The 15,662-nt window shown below is 42.0% G+C and overlaps 2 protein-coding genes across 2 annotated transcripts; both read right to left on the bottom strand.

Annotated features, from left to right (window-relative positions):
* Positions 1–1,433: 1,433 nt before the first annotated feature.
* Positions 1,434–6,466, bottom strand: LOC130574229 (transmembrane protein 238-like). Its single transcript, XM_057367313.1, has 2 exons — positions 6,007–6,466; positions 1,434–3,457 (listed from the first exon to the last, which is right to left on the bottom strand). Exons 1-2 carry the CDS (start codon positions 6,390–6,392, stop codon positions 3,448–3,450), a joined length of 396 nt encoding a protein of 131 aa, XP_057223296.1. The 5' UTR covers positions 6,393–6,466; the 3' UTR covers positions 1,434–3,447.
* An 889-nt stretch (positions 6,467–7,355) lies between these two features.
* Positions 7,356–11,909, bottom strand: RSL1D1 (ribosomal L1 domain containing 1). Its single transcript, XM_057367312.1, has 9 exons — positions 11,825–11,909; positions 11,583–11,722; positions 10,679–10,817; positions 10,447–10,595; positions 10,207–10,308; positions 9,511–9,604; positions 9,302–9,430; positions 8,356–8,562; positions 7,356–8,114 (listed from the first exon to the last, which is right to left on the bottom strand). The coding sequence occupies exons 1-9, from the start codon at positions 11,867–11,869 to the stop codon at positions 7,788–7,790; spliced, it is 1,332 nt and encodes a 443-aa protein (XP_057223295.1). The 5' UTR covers positions 11,870–11,909; the 3' UTR covers positions 7,356–7,787.
* Positions 11,910–15,662: the final 3,753 nt, after the last annotated feature.

The following is a 15,662-nucleotide window of genomic DNA, read 5'->3' as shown; positions in this document are numbered from 1 at the left end:
CTGAGCTGCACCGCCGGGCGGACTGCGACTGAGCGGGGCGGGAACAGCGCCGGGCAGCCCGCCCCTCGCACCGCCGAGCTTCACCGCCGGGCGGACTGCGACTGAGCGGCCCCGCCGAGCGGCGGGAGGGAGCGCCGGCATGGAGCGGCCCCGGCGCTGCCCCCGCCCGCCGCGGTGCGGACCGGCCGAGCCGGGCAGGGCACGGACAGGGCGTTTACCGCAGCGCTACGCGGGGATGGAGCCGCGTTAGAGGAGCGGGAAGCTCTACATCGTCACCGTTCCGGTTGACACTGGCTCCCGGTAGCACTCCCAGTGTCCCGCGGTGCGTGAGCCGACCGCAGATCGCAGAATTCCACATTTATCCTCAGCGATCCCATCCCCGGTTCGTTCACAAGCGAGTGCTCCCCGACCCCTCGGTCAGGTCCCCCCGAACGGGCCCTCATAGCACAAATGACACCAAGGGCACGGCTAGCCAGGACAAGGAAGGGTTATCAGCTAAAAACTGCAATACGGAGGAATAAGCCAAATGGTCCAAACAGCTTAGTTGAAATTAAAGAGAGACAAGACTCTGCTCTAAACAAAGCAGAGTTTGACCTCGGGAAGCAATAATGGATTTGCTAAAACAGGCACAGGAGCTTCAAGAAAAATTTCTGAATGTTTTCATCCTCTCTGTGTAGGCTGGGTCGATATTAAAGCACCTGTCATTAAATAAAATGTGTTACGGATTTTTCTGTCTCTGAGCTGGTAACTGCTTTTCCTCTCGAAAAAAAATGTACACACACACAAATACTACTGTTAGATCAGTCTGAGAAGGYATGAACAGAGACTTGCATTTCCTGTGTAGTTCTTCAGTAAAGTCCAATCTTCTCAAAACTTACTTTGGCTCAATATGTAACATTTATTTCACCAATTCACACAAACTGGTTACAGCACCACGCGCYATTATTTGACCTTAGTGCACTCAATTTGCTATACACTTGTGCTTATTCTCTATAAAACCTGCTACTGTAATCCTCATGTCCCTCCCAGCAGCTCTCACTCTGAGAAGTCACTTCAAACAGATTTTTGTAGGAGATACTAATAATTTAATCTCTCCCTTATTAAGATGTTCCCATTTAAGTAGACACTATATACCACATGAAAACTTCCATTAGATGCAGTCCATATTTAATGTCTAACAAGCATTTAATCTCTCTACATAGTTAGAATTAGGGGATTGGCATTTTTCCTTCAGTGGAATGACATTTTGAGCCTTTTTAAGGCTTAGTCAGATTTTAAAAGCCTCCGGTACTCACACTTTGAGACTAGTTTGGTTCTTTGTGATTTTGGCTAAGTTTTTTAACAGAATRCATAGGACTGTCCTGAGTGTCTAAACGGATTATAATTTTAGCTGTACAACTCTGTTCACATAAAAGCTAGCAGTCCTAAACAGCGTAAAAGTTCTTTGAATGGACTTTGTGCTACATTGAGCACGGCTGATAAGGATATCATGAAACTAAAATAGTGTTAAATATTTGTTAATGTTTAACTGCGGATGATTCCCAGTTTCTATTTAGTATTAGCCTTCCTGATTCAGAAGGCAAACTGATTGCATGAAAGCATTAACTGGATACATTTTCAAAAAGAAAATAGTTAAAATACTTATAATAGTATCATTGCTCCGCAGTAAGTACTGTCTCTCATTGTTTGGACACACCATCCCAGTAACCCAGGGCTTTAGTGCTTCTCTGTGCTTAACATCCTCATTAACTGATCGATCAACTCCTATATTTAATTTTTAAAACATATATACTGTTCATACTAGTAAACTAGTTGGAATCCCACACAATTTTTGAGTGAAGTTGCATTCCATTTTATGCAACAATTACAAAGTACTGATACTGGATTTAAGGTTCATTACATTGTAATATACAATGAATGCAAAGCCCTGCTCAATTCACTCCAGTAATTATATCGCAACACTTGAATAGAAAATTTTGGTTTTCACCAGACTAAGTATGCAAACTGTATATAAAAGTTTTAGCTTAATTTATCGCTGCTACTAATCAATCATTCCACATATTGATCACTGTGTCTCATCATTCACTTCATAAGTGAAACTATGGGGAATCAGAAAAGGCAGCTCTCTCTGTTTAGAACAATTAAATGAAAAAAAAAAATCTTGTAAATGAAAACTGATCTACAGGTTTTAAGGGAGGAGCTTGTTTGGTTTGTTTGGTTTTTWTAATCAGACTATTGTAACACCACAGTGGTGTCACATTGCAGTTCCATTAAAAGGCGGAAACAAATTGCATACACCTCCTAAAAACTGCAGTTAGTAAAGGAGAAATCCCATTACAGACCTTCAAGTTTAACGTTCTTCTAAATTTGTTTAAAAAAAGAGCATTTGGAAAACATTTAAAAATGAGAATTTGCACAGAAAAGAAGTTACTCCAGTAATGTACAGACTACACTGAAAGACATTTCAAGAGTTCACAAGGAAGTACAGCCACAGTGTTCTTGGTAAATATTTTCCTTAATTCCACCTTTAGTATTCAATGAGGTGTGGCACAGAACAATTGTGCATTGAAATTTTAAGACCTACCAGTATTTGCTGATGGTGGGATCAAACTTTTAGTGTTAGTTCAAAACCAGAGGAACTCATGAGAAATTTCTCCACACAAGAACTTTAGGTATTATTAGCACTAATATAAATCTTTTTCCAGGTACTCTTTGTTAACATTTTATAAAGCCTTGGAGTACTTGTTAGCCAATAGGGTTTCTTTTGGTCATGTTCTCTCCCTCAAATGTTTCAGCATTACGAAAATAATTTCCAACACCACTGGACTAAAACTGATTTGTCTACTTACAAAATCTCAAATTGCAGGTTTTTTCAGAATAACAAACTTTACAAGAGACACTGTAAATTATTTATTTACACTATAGACAACTTCTACTACATTTGCAGCTTTGCATCAATAGTTTAATATAGACATTTTAAAAGCACCCTTACAAACAAAAGTATTGCACTGGCATTATAAAAATTCACAGTAAGTTTAACTTCCAGACCTTGGTAAAAAACAGTGCAAGAGCTTTTCATTGTGCAAGAGCTTTTTATCCAAACCTTCGAGGTTATTAAAAATAATAATTAAGATGAAACAAAACAATAAAACCAACTATATGACAAGCTGCAGGGATTTTTCAGCAAAATCAGGTTCAATTCTTTCATTCTCAGTTCTTAAAGAGATTTTGTGGGATYTTTCTTCATCATTTCAAAGCATATCCAGTCCAACACTGAAATGGGTGCGTTTGGCAGAGATATGGCTCCACATGTCCATTTTATGGAGARTCCACATTGGTTGCAGAAATTATTCCACAGTGAGAAAATCCAACTGCTTTGAGTAGGGAATTCTCTTTCCAAAATTTGTTGCAGTTCCCCCATTTTTGGGGGCATCAATAGTCATGTCTTCAACAGATCCTGAAGGTAATGCATTAAGAAATGGTTATTCCAAATAGAACAAACGGTCATAAAAAATTCCAAACTGCTATTTGAAGTTAATTTTCAAAGTACTTTTCCTCATGTTTCAGAGCCACTTGGGACCCAAAGGAAAGATACTTCAAGTCACCAGCCCATCTGCAATAGTGCCCAATTGTGTGATATCTCAATAAAAGCATAAGAATATGGCACAYGAGTCATGCCTCCTCAGAATATCATCTCAACTGCCATTATGCCCCAGGTCTTCCTGAGACAAACATATTATCTTTATATCTCTTCTGCTTTTTCCTTTGAATTTTTGAGCCAGTAAATATTTTTCTGTCCCACTGTCCCATGTCAAATAATCCCTCACTTCAATTACAYAGCACATGACAATTTGCTTTGGGATGCTGGCACTACATACCTTTCCCATACTGGCTGTATAGATTGCTAGAACACGTTATACTCTGCATCTCTTCAGGCTTGAGGATCTAATCTATCTGTTATTCCTTTAATAGAAGCATTCCATATCTTGAGAACTCTCACCCTTCTCTACTATAAAATTTTTAAGATGGGAAATGAGAACAACATATAGAGTTCCTTTAATAACTTAAAAAAGTTAATGCTTGAGAACATTTCCAAATGGCCAGTACAGTGAGGGGTGTTTTTGGTTATTTGGGTTTTTTTTGGTTGGTTGGTTGATTTTTTTTTTTTTTTTKGTTTGTGTGTGTGTGGTGCTGGTGTTTTTTTCCCTCCTCATCCAGACAGTATCTGACCAAACATGTTCAACCTGTTCGGTTAAGTTCATAAATATCTTCAGATGGGGAGAGGATTTGGTCTATCAGCAAGGAATGACCTGATTCAGGCAGTAGTTTACGAGAAGGTCTAAGGTACTTYGGATGAACTTACTTCAAAAGGGAACTCTGAATTATCTTTGAAGGTGAAACCATKTGTTATCCTTTATTTCACCTTGCAAGTAGAATCATAGAGTTTATGTTACAATACGTAACATAACTCTTATACACTCCCTCTGTTTTGGTTCCGTCTGAATTGCCATTACTGAAGTTTGTTTACTGTGGCAACAGAAGCTGCTATTTACTTGGGATAACTTGTACTAAAGCACTATATATAGCTACCTTYATAAGTAGGTATAATAAAGCTAATTAGATTCAGGAATAAGACTTGAAATATTTCAAAATAATGGATAACTTTCACTGCTAGAAGTTCATTACAACAGAATACAYGTCCATGTACATATAGTGCAAGTAGGACCATCTACAGAGATAGATTATCTGCTGAACTTAATACCTGCACTTGCYGTGATCTTTAGATGAAAAAGTTAGGCAAAGTCATTTATAAATCCAAATCTTTCCCTGCAAATATGGACCCGTCAGTTTTCGACCATTAAAAAAAAAAAAGTCTGAAAAGAGAATGACTCATTTCCACCAGGCTGTTTTCTAATTGCAGGTGTAGTTAATAATAAACTAAACAGCAGTAACAAATCTTTGAAAGTTGTATTGCTATTCTTTTCTGCCTCCTGCGAGTTTTCTGTTAAGCAATAATTATCTATACTCAATCTCCCTATTGTTAAAACTTCCTCTCAAAAAAGATTATGTAGCTTTCATGAAAGAAGATGATTTCTACACAAACTTTTCTTAATCAATAGTATCTTCAGAATTTAGTTTCAGTGAACAGCAGGAAAAGCTGATCTTGTACATAGTGAATCATAACAGGGAGATGTTTAGAACCTTGAACAGTTCAAACACTTGGTGTGAAATTGTGTTTACAGTTCCTTCAATAAAGGATTTTACATAGTGAAGTAAAAGCTTGACATTTTTCCCCACACACATTTTCAAGGCATTAAGCATGCCTTTCTTCCTAAATGAACATGCCATATAAATGAACATATTAAGGGTACTTTGAAAAGCTTGATGATCTTCAACCATGCTTTGAAATAGGACCTAGACACTTCCCTTGCACATTGGACATTATCATATCTTTTCCAGATGACTGAGGTTCAAGACAAGTAGTTTAACAAATGATTGCATTTATGAGTTTCAACCTATTACCTACAACTCTGCCCCCAAGTTAAATACCAGTCAGCATTTCACCTTTTTCTCTCAGGAAGCAGCATTTCATCGTGCTAAAGGGGGGATTCCCCTCCCAAGAGCTCATGCAGTGCAGCGGTTAATGGCTTTTTCTGGCAGCATTTAACTACTGTTAGGACCATTTTAGAATCCCACGGCTCCTGGGCTGCTTTCTGCTCGCCAGCTCCACGRCACTCACTGGGCTTTACACCTGCTCACCTTTTCCGTTCTTACATGGCTACAGAAAGTGCCTTCCCTGCCTAATCACATTTGTGCAAACTTTGCCACTCGTTTTTGTTTTTACCGCCTGAGCTCAGAAAGATTCCCCACTACTTCAAGAAGCGTCAGCTGCCAGCAGGTGGTTTAACATGGCAAGTGTTATACTGAATTTCGGGCAAGAGAGCTCTCCCAGGCTCTAGCCAAAGTCAAAGTCCACAGGGTCGCTATCCCGTCCCGGGCTCTCACCTGCCGGGGTCGGCGCGGCGGCCGCGGGGCCCCGGGACGCGCTGCAGCTCCATCTCCGCGGGGCGGCCGGGGGCAAGCGCGGCCGTCAGGCGGAGGCTGAGGCCGTTCACCAGCCGCCGCAGCAGCGTGTCCCCGCGGCCCTTGGGCGGCGACAGCCCCACATCGTCCCGCAGCTCTTCGGGCGGCACCTCCAGGTTGCCCGCGTACCAGAASACCCACCAGACGAGGCTGAGGAAGATGCCGATGCCGCCCGCGTAGATGAGCAGGTCGGAGAAGAACACGTCGGCGAACACGCCGGCCAGCAGCACGGCCAGCCCCAGCGCGTCGAAGGCCAGCGCCAGCCAGAAGGCGGCCACGCAACGGCCCAGCCCGCCCGGGGCCGCCATCGGGAGCGGCGCCACCGCCGCCTCGGGCCGCGCGCACCTGAGGGGAGGCGGCAGCGGCGCGAGGGCGGCGCCCACCTGAGGGCAGGGCCGGGCCACGCCCTTCACCTGAGGGCAGGTGGAGACCACGCCCCCACCTGAGGGCGCGCCTAGGACACGCCCCCAAACTCCTGAGGGAACGCCCAGGACACGCCCCCAAAACTCCTGAGGGAACACCCAGGACACGCCCCCAAACTCCTGAGGGAACGCCCAGGACACGCCCCAAAACTCCTGAGGGAACGCCCAGGACACGCCCCAAAACTCCTGAGGGAACGCCCAGGATACGCCCTCCGCACCTTAGGGAGCACCCAGATCGCTCCTCTCCCCCCGCACCGGAGGGAGCGCCCAGGCCGCCCCTGTCCCCTCACAGCTGAAGGCGCACCCAGGCCGCCCCTCTCCCCCCTCACCCGAGGGCACACTCCACCCCTCTCCCCCCTCACCCGAGGGCACACTCAGGCCGCCCTTCTCCCCAGCTGAGGGCGGGCATTGGCCGCCCCTCTCCCCCCGCAGCTGCCGCAGAGGAAGGCCGGCACACGCCGCCCTCAGCGGCTCCGCAGCGCTGGGGCTCCAAGGCTGATCTGTAGCGACCGAAGGCATTTGGGAGCTGAGACCTCCTTGGAAGCGATACTCCATGCCTTTACAGGGAGAGCTTGCTTAGCTGGCACAACTGGAATTCACAAAGCCTTTGGCTTTTCTTGGCGAGAAGAACAATGGTGCTGTGACTATCAAGCAGAGTTCCGCTGGTAGCAGAAATAAAGCCCAAAGCTGAAGGTCAGATTTTGGTTGATGTGGTAAAGTATATATGGTTAAATCAAAATTGTCTTGTGCCTTTTTAACTCTCCAATATCCTAGGTAAAAACAGCTAAAAATTAAAATGCTTGGCTTGGTCTCAGGCTGCTAACTTAAATATTCTGCAGTACAACCAACAGATGKGAACCTGTCTTTATTATATTGAATAATTCTTTAAAAAATAGTAGCAGCCATTTCACCTTTAAAATCTCATGTAGATTGCTGCCCATGGCATGCATGCTTCTTACTYCTGAAAGACATCACTTATAAAAATACTTCTCAGCCTCTTCTCCCTGGAACAGGACCTCTCTGCCCTTTGACACAAGAAATATTTAAGYATTTTTGGTTTGGGCCAGGACAAGATAAAAGGTGATGAGGCCATTAAGACAGTGAGGTTATTTGTACCAGCTTGTAAATTAGATGGAAACAAATGAATCATAACAGATCTTGGTGAAAAAAAACGTTCTTGGGATCAGATTTCTATAGAAGGTATTTTACTTCATCAATAAATTTGTTTACTGAAAATACACCACTGAATAATGATATAAAATGTGTTACAGAAGACAACGTTCACGCTGACTGTGGCACACCCACCTTTTTGGGTGCCTGCTTCRGTGGTTTCCTGGCTGACTGTTTTGACTTGCCAGCTTTAGGTGTTGCAAAAGACTTTGCTTCAGGTTTTTTTGGAGTCTTTTTCGTGTCTTTTTCTTTCATTGCTTCCTTTGGCTTTCTGACCTGCTTGGCTTTTTTCTCTTTTGGTGCCATCTCCAAGTCTGCACACTCTTCTGTAATCTCAGGTWTTGAGTTTGGAGTGTCCACGAGAGATTGTTTCTTTCTCTTACGGAGGTGTGTTTTCTTGCCCAAGTTGTCACCTTTTTCTGAACTTGGTTCCTTTTTCTGTATTTAACACAAACAAAGAAATTACTCTTCCACAAAATGTACATACTCCCTGTTTTTCAAGAAAGATCAGTGAAAATCATTACAAATGACAAATGCTTTTTACCCACGAAACTGCTTCCTAGTCTACCAGAAGTGTTCTAACACATATTGTTCCSTGAGGAGCAATGAATAATTGAACAGTTCCAAATCTATAGTTTTAACTGAAATGCAGGTTTCTCAATATTATAAAACAAMTTACCTTCAGGTCAGCTGAGCTCATTGTTTCTATGGGCACCAGTTGTGGAATTTCCTCATCATCTTGATCAGCTGGTTCTTGGACTATTTCTACTTTTTCTTTTACCACAGGCTCCTGGGTACCARCAGCAGCTTTACTTTCTTTTGTCACAGTGACTGGATTTGAATTCTGTTTTTTACCTGTCTTCTTCACTTTCTTGCGTTTTGCCTTCTAGAATTAATCAGAAGTACATCCCATAAGATTTTAAAATGTATAATAATTGTTTTAATGTGGTTATAAATTAGATGGTGTAGCAACACTAAAYTAAAGATTCTTATTCAATAAACCTGGACTGATCGACCAGATCAACCATATGTAAAATATGAAAAAATGCATTGCATGCAGGTTATTATAAATAACTCATAACTATAGTAATGTCAAGCTTACAGTCTCTAACTTGAATGTTCATGGTCCAAATTTATTTCAGACAAATGAACATAAGCAGAACTTGGTACAAAGGAATAGCAAATTATTATTTTTTTAAATAAGTATGAGCTCCCCCTATACACACCAACACATGAGCCTCAGAATTATTCAGATACCACTGATTAACCAACAAATAAWTAGATGCATAATCTGAACCCACATATATGTTCATGAGTGTATTTTCAGAAGGCAAATAGGGATTAACAGTACAAGCAAACCTCTASAAATGAATCTCAGCTCCCTTCAGTTTAGGTGTAGAAACATTCTATTTCCAGTTTGCTTTACAACCTATAAGGGAGTTACCTTAATTTCATTAATGTTACTGAGGATTTGAAGTGCTGAGGGAGGGGTGTCTGACCAGTTTTAGCCATAGATTCTGGGATCAACTGCTAGTACATTGGGACCCAACACTACAATGCATAAAAGGAAGACAAAGAACTAGCTGCACCAATTTAATTTATGCAAAGTTTGAAATTTTGTTTACCTTTACTTTGTTTTTCTTGAGAGATGGCTGTTTGTCAAGCTCATCCAGGCTGGACATATTTGCAGTATATATTGGAAGTGCAACTGATTTAAGTGTTTTGAGGTGAATAATTTTTACATTTTTCCATTTCTGCAAAAACAAACCCAGTATATTATATAAAAATAAGGTTGAAGCATGGACTTATTTGTAATGCATTCAGTCAGCAGTACCTTAGGTAACTTGTCATCAATCACTTTTGCTGCTGCAATGATATTCTCAAGAATCTCATCCACTTTCATCGCAGTGTGACCTATACGCGTTGTACTGAAAGGAGAGAAGGATAACATTTATATGTGGGCAAATAAACTTCTTTCAAGTTACTTGTATGTAGGCAYGTCCAGAAATGCAAAAAGCCCACTTATATGCAATTATCTTAGCATTCATGAAGGACGGACAGTTATTGCAGAAATCTTCTGGGATTAACAGTTAGAATAGATTCACCTGAATTCATCTTTCCATAKTTGGATATGCAACTTCTGCCTTACATTAGAAAGCATATTACCAATTTAGATCCTTTTAGATACTCAATAGATTTAAAAAATCTTATTAGAATATAGTATTTTGGAAATAGGAAATATTATTGTTAAATTAGATTAAGACGAAGATTGTACATRCTCTTTGACAGTGACAGATGCCTAGAAATTTCTTAGATAAAAGRAAAAAGAGAAAAAAAATTACAGTAAAACTTCTTAAGGAGAACTACTGATTTAATTATACAGATTAAGGTTCAAAATGGCCCCTATTTGGAATAATGACCCTTAACATCTTTTATTCACAAATTAAGGGAATAAAAATAACTCACATAAAATTCCTACATAGAATGAACAGCCATCCTTCAAGTGACGTATTAATCTATTTGTACTTACTAACAGCACCCTTTGTTGTTAACTGGGAGTATTGTCCCTTGGATATGTTTTTCTATTTCCTTAGCAAGATTTTTGGCTTTCAGGTTTACAGATAAAGGTGCCCTAAAAAAGAAATGGAGAGGAGTAAAAAAAAAAAAAATCATTAGAAAACCCAAAACAAAACCAACCCCCCCTTTACTAAGGGGATCTGATATTAAAAAAGATAATGCAAAAATGGAATAAAAAAGTTTAAAGACCTACTTTTTCTTTTCATAGAAATGTTTTCCTAGATGGGAGGGCAAGAGCCTTCTAATTCGGTCATCAGACAGAAAGAGATCAAAACTGTTCAGGAGGCGCCGCTTTGCTTCAAACATTTTATACTCCTTTTTGAGCGTTTTGTATGAGATAATCTGCAATGCAAGTACCAATTTAGTTCCCCACTGCTGAAAACACAGCCTGAAATGCTTCTTAGAACTGCACAGATCTYTCTTACCCGGCTAATACTTCTGACCCCATTCTGGATTAAACGTTTCTTGTAGAGATTTTCAGTCTGTTCTGCTGATAAATTTGGTTCATCCTTTGTGAACAGGCAAACCTCAGCTGTATCTGGTCGAATGCCATGGGGCAGTGGTCTACAATGAGAATATGAGTTGCATAAAGAATGTCTAATAAGAGAAAGAAGTTTTTTCCAGAACTAGGACTACACTGAGAGATCAGTACCCTTTAACAACAGAGAACTGCCTGTATTTTGATTCTCTTAACTACTAAATATCCTCAGTGGAGTCTATACTTTATAAGCATACAGAACTGTAAAAGTAAAACTCTGAAATACCAGGGCTCAATCCAGATCCAACACTGAATCCTCTGTCCTGCCAACAGTCGTTACCACAGGTGCCCGGGAAGAGGATCCTTCATGCTCCTCCTTTTATGCCATGGGGGCATCCAGTCATTAGACAAAACTTTGTAACACTGGAGCCCTGATAAATTGATGTAAACTTTCTCAACATATTTCTCAATTTTAAAGGGACACTTCTAACTAATATTCAGGTTTGATTATCACAAGAAAAAAGAAGCAATGATTTTGTGGTGGCAGATCAAGACAAAGAAGCCGATTTATTTTCTCGAGCTTAAGGAGTGAAAGGCACATACCCTGTAACAAGAGAGTCACAGAATCAATATTAAATGGGCAAAAAGCTGGCACAGCCCAGGTTCCAGTTATACCAAAAGTAGGGGTAAAGAGGGTTCTGACCCGGCAGTTCTTGGTCACGGCAGGGAAGCTGCCAGGACAGGGTCGTGGCAGTCAAATCCCTTACGCTCAAAATCTGCAAAGTGCTTTTTTACAAGCCAAAGGACACGAGCAACCCCTGTAACCACGCGGCCGGGTACGAATTTCTTACATTCTGATGACTTTTGCCTCCCGTGGGACCTTCCAGACCGTCACCAGRAGATGGACGCTCTCGCCCTCGCTGAGGAGTAGCGCGGCTTTCCTGGCCTTCCTTCTGGCGAAAGCCACGAGTGCCTCCACCGCCTTCTTCACCTGCAACGGCASCACAGCGGCAGCGGCCGCAGGTCAAGCCCAGCTCCGCCGCTCTCCCGCCCACCCGGCTCAGCGCAGCTCCCGGCCGGCTCCCCGCGCTACCTGGGCACGGTCCAGGTGCTCCTTGCGCTCCTTCCCGCTCGCCATGGTCCCACCGGTGCCACGTGCGGCCTCCGCGCCTGCGCCAGCGCCGCTTTCCGGGGCACGGCGGGGCTCGTCCGGGGCGGGGCGAGCGCGGAGGGGCGGGCACGGCTGGGGGGCGGTGTCGGAGATCGCCGTGTTGCCGCTGCTTTCCGCTCCTGCTCTCGGCCGCAGGCGCGGGTTGGCGGCGGCGGTGCTCGGGTTGCGGGGGGCGGCGGGCCCGTCCTGACCTGGCAGGGAGCTTTGCCTCAGCAGGGTCACGGGCTAACCCAGCTGGGAGCAGGGCGCCGGGGGCCGTCAGTCCATCCCGCTTCGGCACAGAGCCAGCCGGTGGTCAGGCCGGGTTGCTCGGTGTGCCGTGTCCTCACGATGAAAAAGGCTTTTTCCTACTCGCCTTATTTCATTGATGGTGCTTTCCTGGTCCAGCCCCAGATACTGCTGGCYCCCTTTGCCTCCAGGGGTATCTCGTGTTTGTTCCCCGGGCGCCTTCCAGCAGAGCGGTTCYCAGGCAGTCATTCCGCAACCCGTGTTGCCGCAAGGGGCTGCTCCTTCCCTAATGAAGGTTTGCATTTGCCTTTGTTGAGAATTGACAGGGTAGTGTTGCCAAATCTTTGCAGCCTGTCCAGRTCCCTCTATACATAAGGGTAATGACTGGTCCCAAGTTTGATGCCCACTGCAAACTTGATGTGACCATGCCTCAGATTATTGATAGAGATATTAAATAGAACATGTCCCTGGATAAATCCCAGCAGTACTCCCATTTGTTGCTGGCCTTCAGGTCGAGTATAAGCCATTATCTCTGCCCTCCAAGCCCTGCTWCCCAAACAGTGGTGACCTATCTGGTTGGCCACCCACCACACTATCATGTTTAGGAAGATTTGAGTCATGTCTTCAGAGTCCTTGTTTGAATACTCTCCCTGATTTTGCTTGCTGTGTTACTGTCCTTTTGCACTGGAGTGCTGTCATAAATTCCTTGTTTAAACCAGGCCAGTCTCCTGATACACAGTACCTGTTTTCCTGACATCAGGAGGGAATGTTTGTGTGATTGGAGGAGGTTGTCCTTAAGGACCTGCTGCCAGCTTTCCTCAGCACCTTTGCCCTTCRGAGTTGCCTCCCATGGGATCCTGCCCACTGGTTCTCTGATCAAACCATTCTGTCTTATGGACTCTAGGGAATATTTTCTGCTGCTCATCTTCCTCATACACTCTATGTCTTGAACTTCAGTGTTTCCAGGTCACTGCTGYTGGGGCAACCGCTGATTACCACATGTCAAACCTTTTCTTCCTGATGTGTGACTAATAAAGGCAGAACTGCTGCATCTCCTGTTCAGTTTAGACATGCATTGACTGACTACAGGGAAGTAGCTTAATTGYGGAATGCTTATTCCATTGAGTTCCATGCTGGATAAATACATCGTTCTGAGATMAAATCTAGCCTGGAATTATTCTGGTCTCATTTTCACAGTGCTGTGTGTGCCCTGGCAGCTTTGGCTTGTCTGCATTCATCATACAGGTAAGCTGCTATCTGGGTAACACAACTATGCATAACCAGGGTTTAAATATGCATGAAATTAGGAGTCTTAGTCATTCGCTCTACTCTAGTTTTTTTCCCTATTCTTTGCCTTTCTATTTATGGTTTTATTCCTTCTCATCAGCTGTTTTCCAACAAAATTTGTTGCTTCATTAGTGTGGCCAGTGCAAAGAGAAAGAAAATAAAATATCCTAATGTCTTGACAAACTGCTTTATGYAGTGTGACATGTTAAAATAAAATAGAAAGAGCCAGGTGACTGGAACATCTCTCTGAAAATGACCCAGGCTAGTCTTGTGATTGAACAGCGTGTTTGAAGACTGACTTTACTGGGTCAATATAGCATTAATRGGATAAAACTAAAGGGACTATTATTAGTGACTCAAGTTTTTCACGTATCACTCTCATCCAAGTGCATTTTTCTTAACMATTTTAGGTCTGACATGACTGAATTTTACTAAATGTGGTTTAACTGATTTTAATTTTCTCTTCAAAGGTACTTGGCATAGCTAACAGAGCTGTCTTGAAAAAATTAAGTTAATCTCTGAGTATTTCTGCTTAATACAGCATGCAATGAATATAAACTATAAAAGAGTGCACTTTTAATTTAGCAATGTCATAAATTTACAGTTGCTCCTACAAAGAAATTAGGTTTGTTACTTTGATTYGTGTTATTRCTGTAAAGTGTTCTGTTGTAGCTCTCAATTTAACTTTTTGGATSATAAAAATACATATTTTTCTTTAAATTATTTGTGTCACTTATTTAAATGCTAAGATTTAAAAAAAACTGCAAGACATTCTACCTCAYTACTTAAGAAGGTGTTTCTTTATGTGCCTAATTTTGTATTTTCACACAGCAAAATGGTTGGACAAGTAGCAATTTTTTCYGCTGTGAAGAGATCTTTGAGGTTTAAAGTTATTCAAGTTCCAGTTCCTGTCTTCTGTTCCTCCAGACTATTTGATGTCAATGTCAGAATCTCTTATTCAGAAGTACGTGGACTTTTTTGGATGTGTGGAACTGAGGGGAGATGTAGAAAAATTTATGGTGGAAGGAAGATGATAATTTTCAGGAAGGAAAGCCAATGAAAGGATATGTRTTATTAAAAGTTATGTATACAGAGACAACAGATTTCGGGTTTGTTAGCATCAATTTCGATTTTATATTAAGACTAGAATCCTTTCTAGAATTTCTTKAGAGGAAAAGTAGTATCTTGTCAGGTTTATAGTGCGGTAAAATAAACACAAGGAAAGAAACACGTTCACAATATAAAATCTTCAGTAGTAACTCCAGTTTTGTTGGTATATTTTTCTGTACCAAATCCTCTATAGGGTATACAAAAACAGCAGAATAAGTAAGTGCCTTTAAGTACCAGTTCAGGAAGAAAACAGTCTTGTCTGGAGTACATGTCATCTGCTTTAACAGCATCGTTTAAACAGTCTGCAGTAAGACCCGAAAAGCCAGAGTAATACAGAATCAAATACCTGGGACATTGGAACAATCTTTTTTTCTTAGGTAATATTCAGTAATAAACACTTAAAAAAACCACATTTCTCATAATTAACATGATTTTAAATATACGGACTGGTGGCATAAGTAGTCTAAAACAGAGGTTCTTCATTGAGCAATTTTCCCTGGGCTTTTTATGCCACTGAAAAACAACTGTAGAGGGGCATAAAAATCAYGACCAGCAAATATCCCCATGGATAAACATCCTTAAAGCAGCTATTTTTCTTATTACACCATCATCAATAGCTTGCTGTTCAGGAATCCAATTTTCTACCAGAGTAAGTGTCTCAGGAAACTGGTGTCATGATGTTTGTGCATCAGTTCCTGATTGGCTGCAAAGATGACCAAGGTAGCTGGAATGGTTTCAAGCAGGCAGTTCATGGCAATGTTACTCAACTGATTGCTGTATCCATTCCTCCAACTACTGTGCTTTACTTCTAGTAGCTTGCAGAAATAAGGGATTATTTTCCTGTTGCTAAATAATTAGTACTGCTGCACGTTCCGATTTTTTTTGCATTTAATTTTTGTTACAYATACCAAGCTTTTCAGTTCAAGGAYATACAAGGTCTTAATTTATAGAATAACAACTTATGTTTTTATAAGTTACATCATGGCTTAACACTTAAGCCATGTCTACACTACAAACTTTGGCCAATAGAGAGAATAGGTGTAATCCTCATTTCACACTGCAAATGCCATTATACTGAAAAAACCCCAAAAAACAATCCCTCCTTTCTGCAGAAACATGCTCAGAGTTTTGCTGG

The sequence above is a fragment of the Malurus melanocephalus genome, unplaced genomic scaffold (genome assembly GCF_030028575.1).
Source record: "Malurus melanocephalus ecotype Western Australia unplaced genomic scaffold, MMel_1.1 scaffold_77, whole genome shotgun sequence".
Lineage (NCBI taxonomy): Eukaryota > Metazoa > Chordata > Aves > Passeriformes > Maluridae > Malurus > Malurus melanocephalus.
Note: the sequence above shows the minus strand (reverse complement) of the source record. Positions and strands in the feature narration are given on the sequence as shown.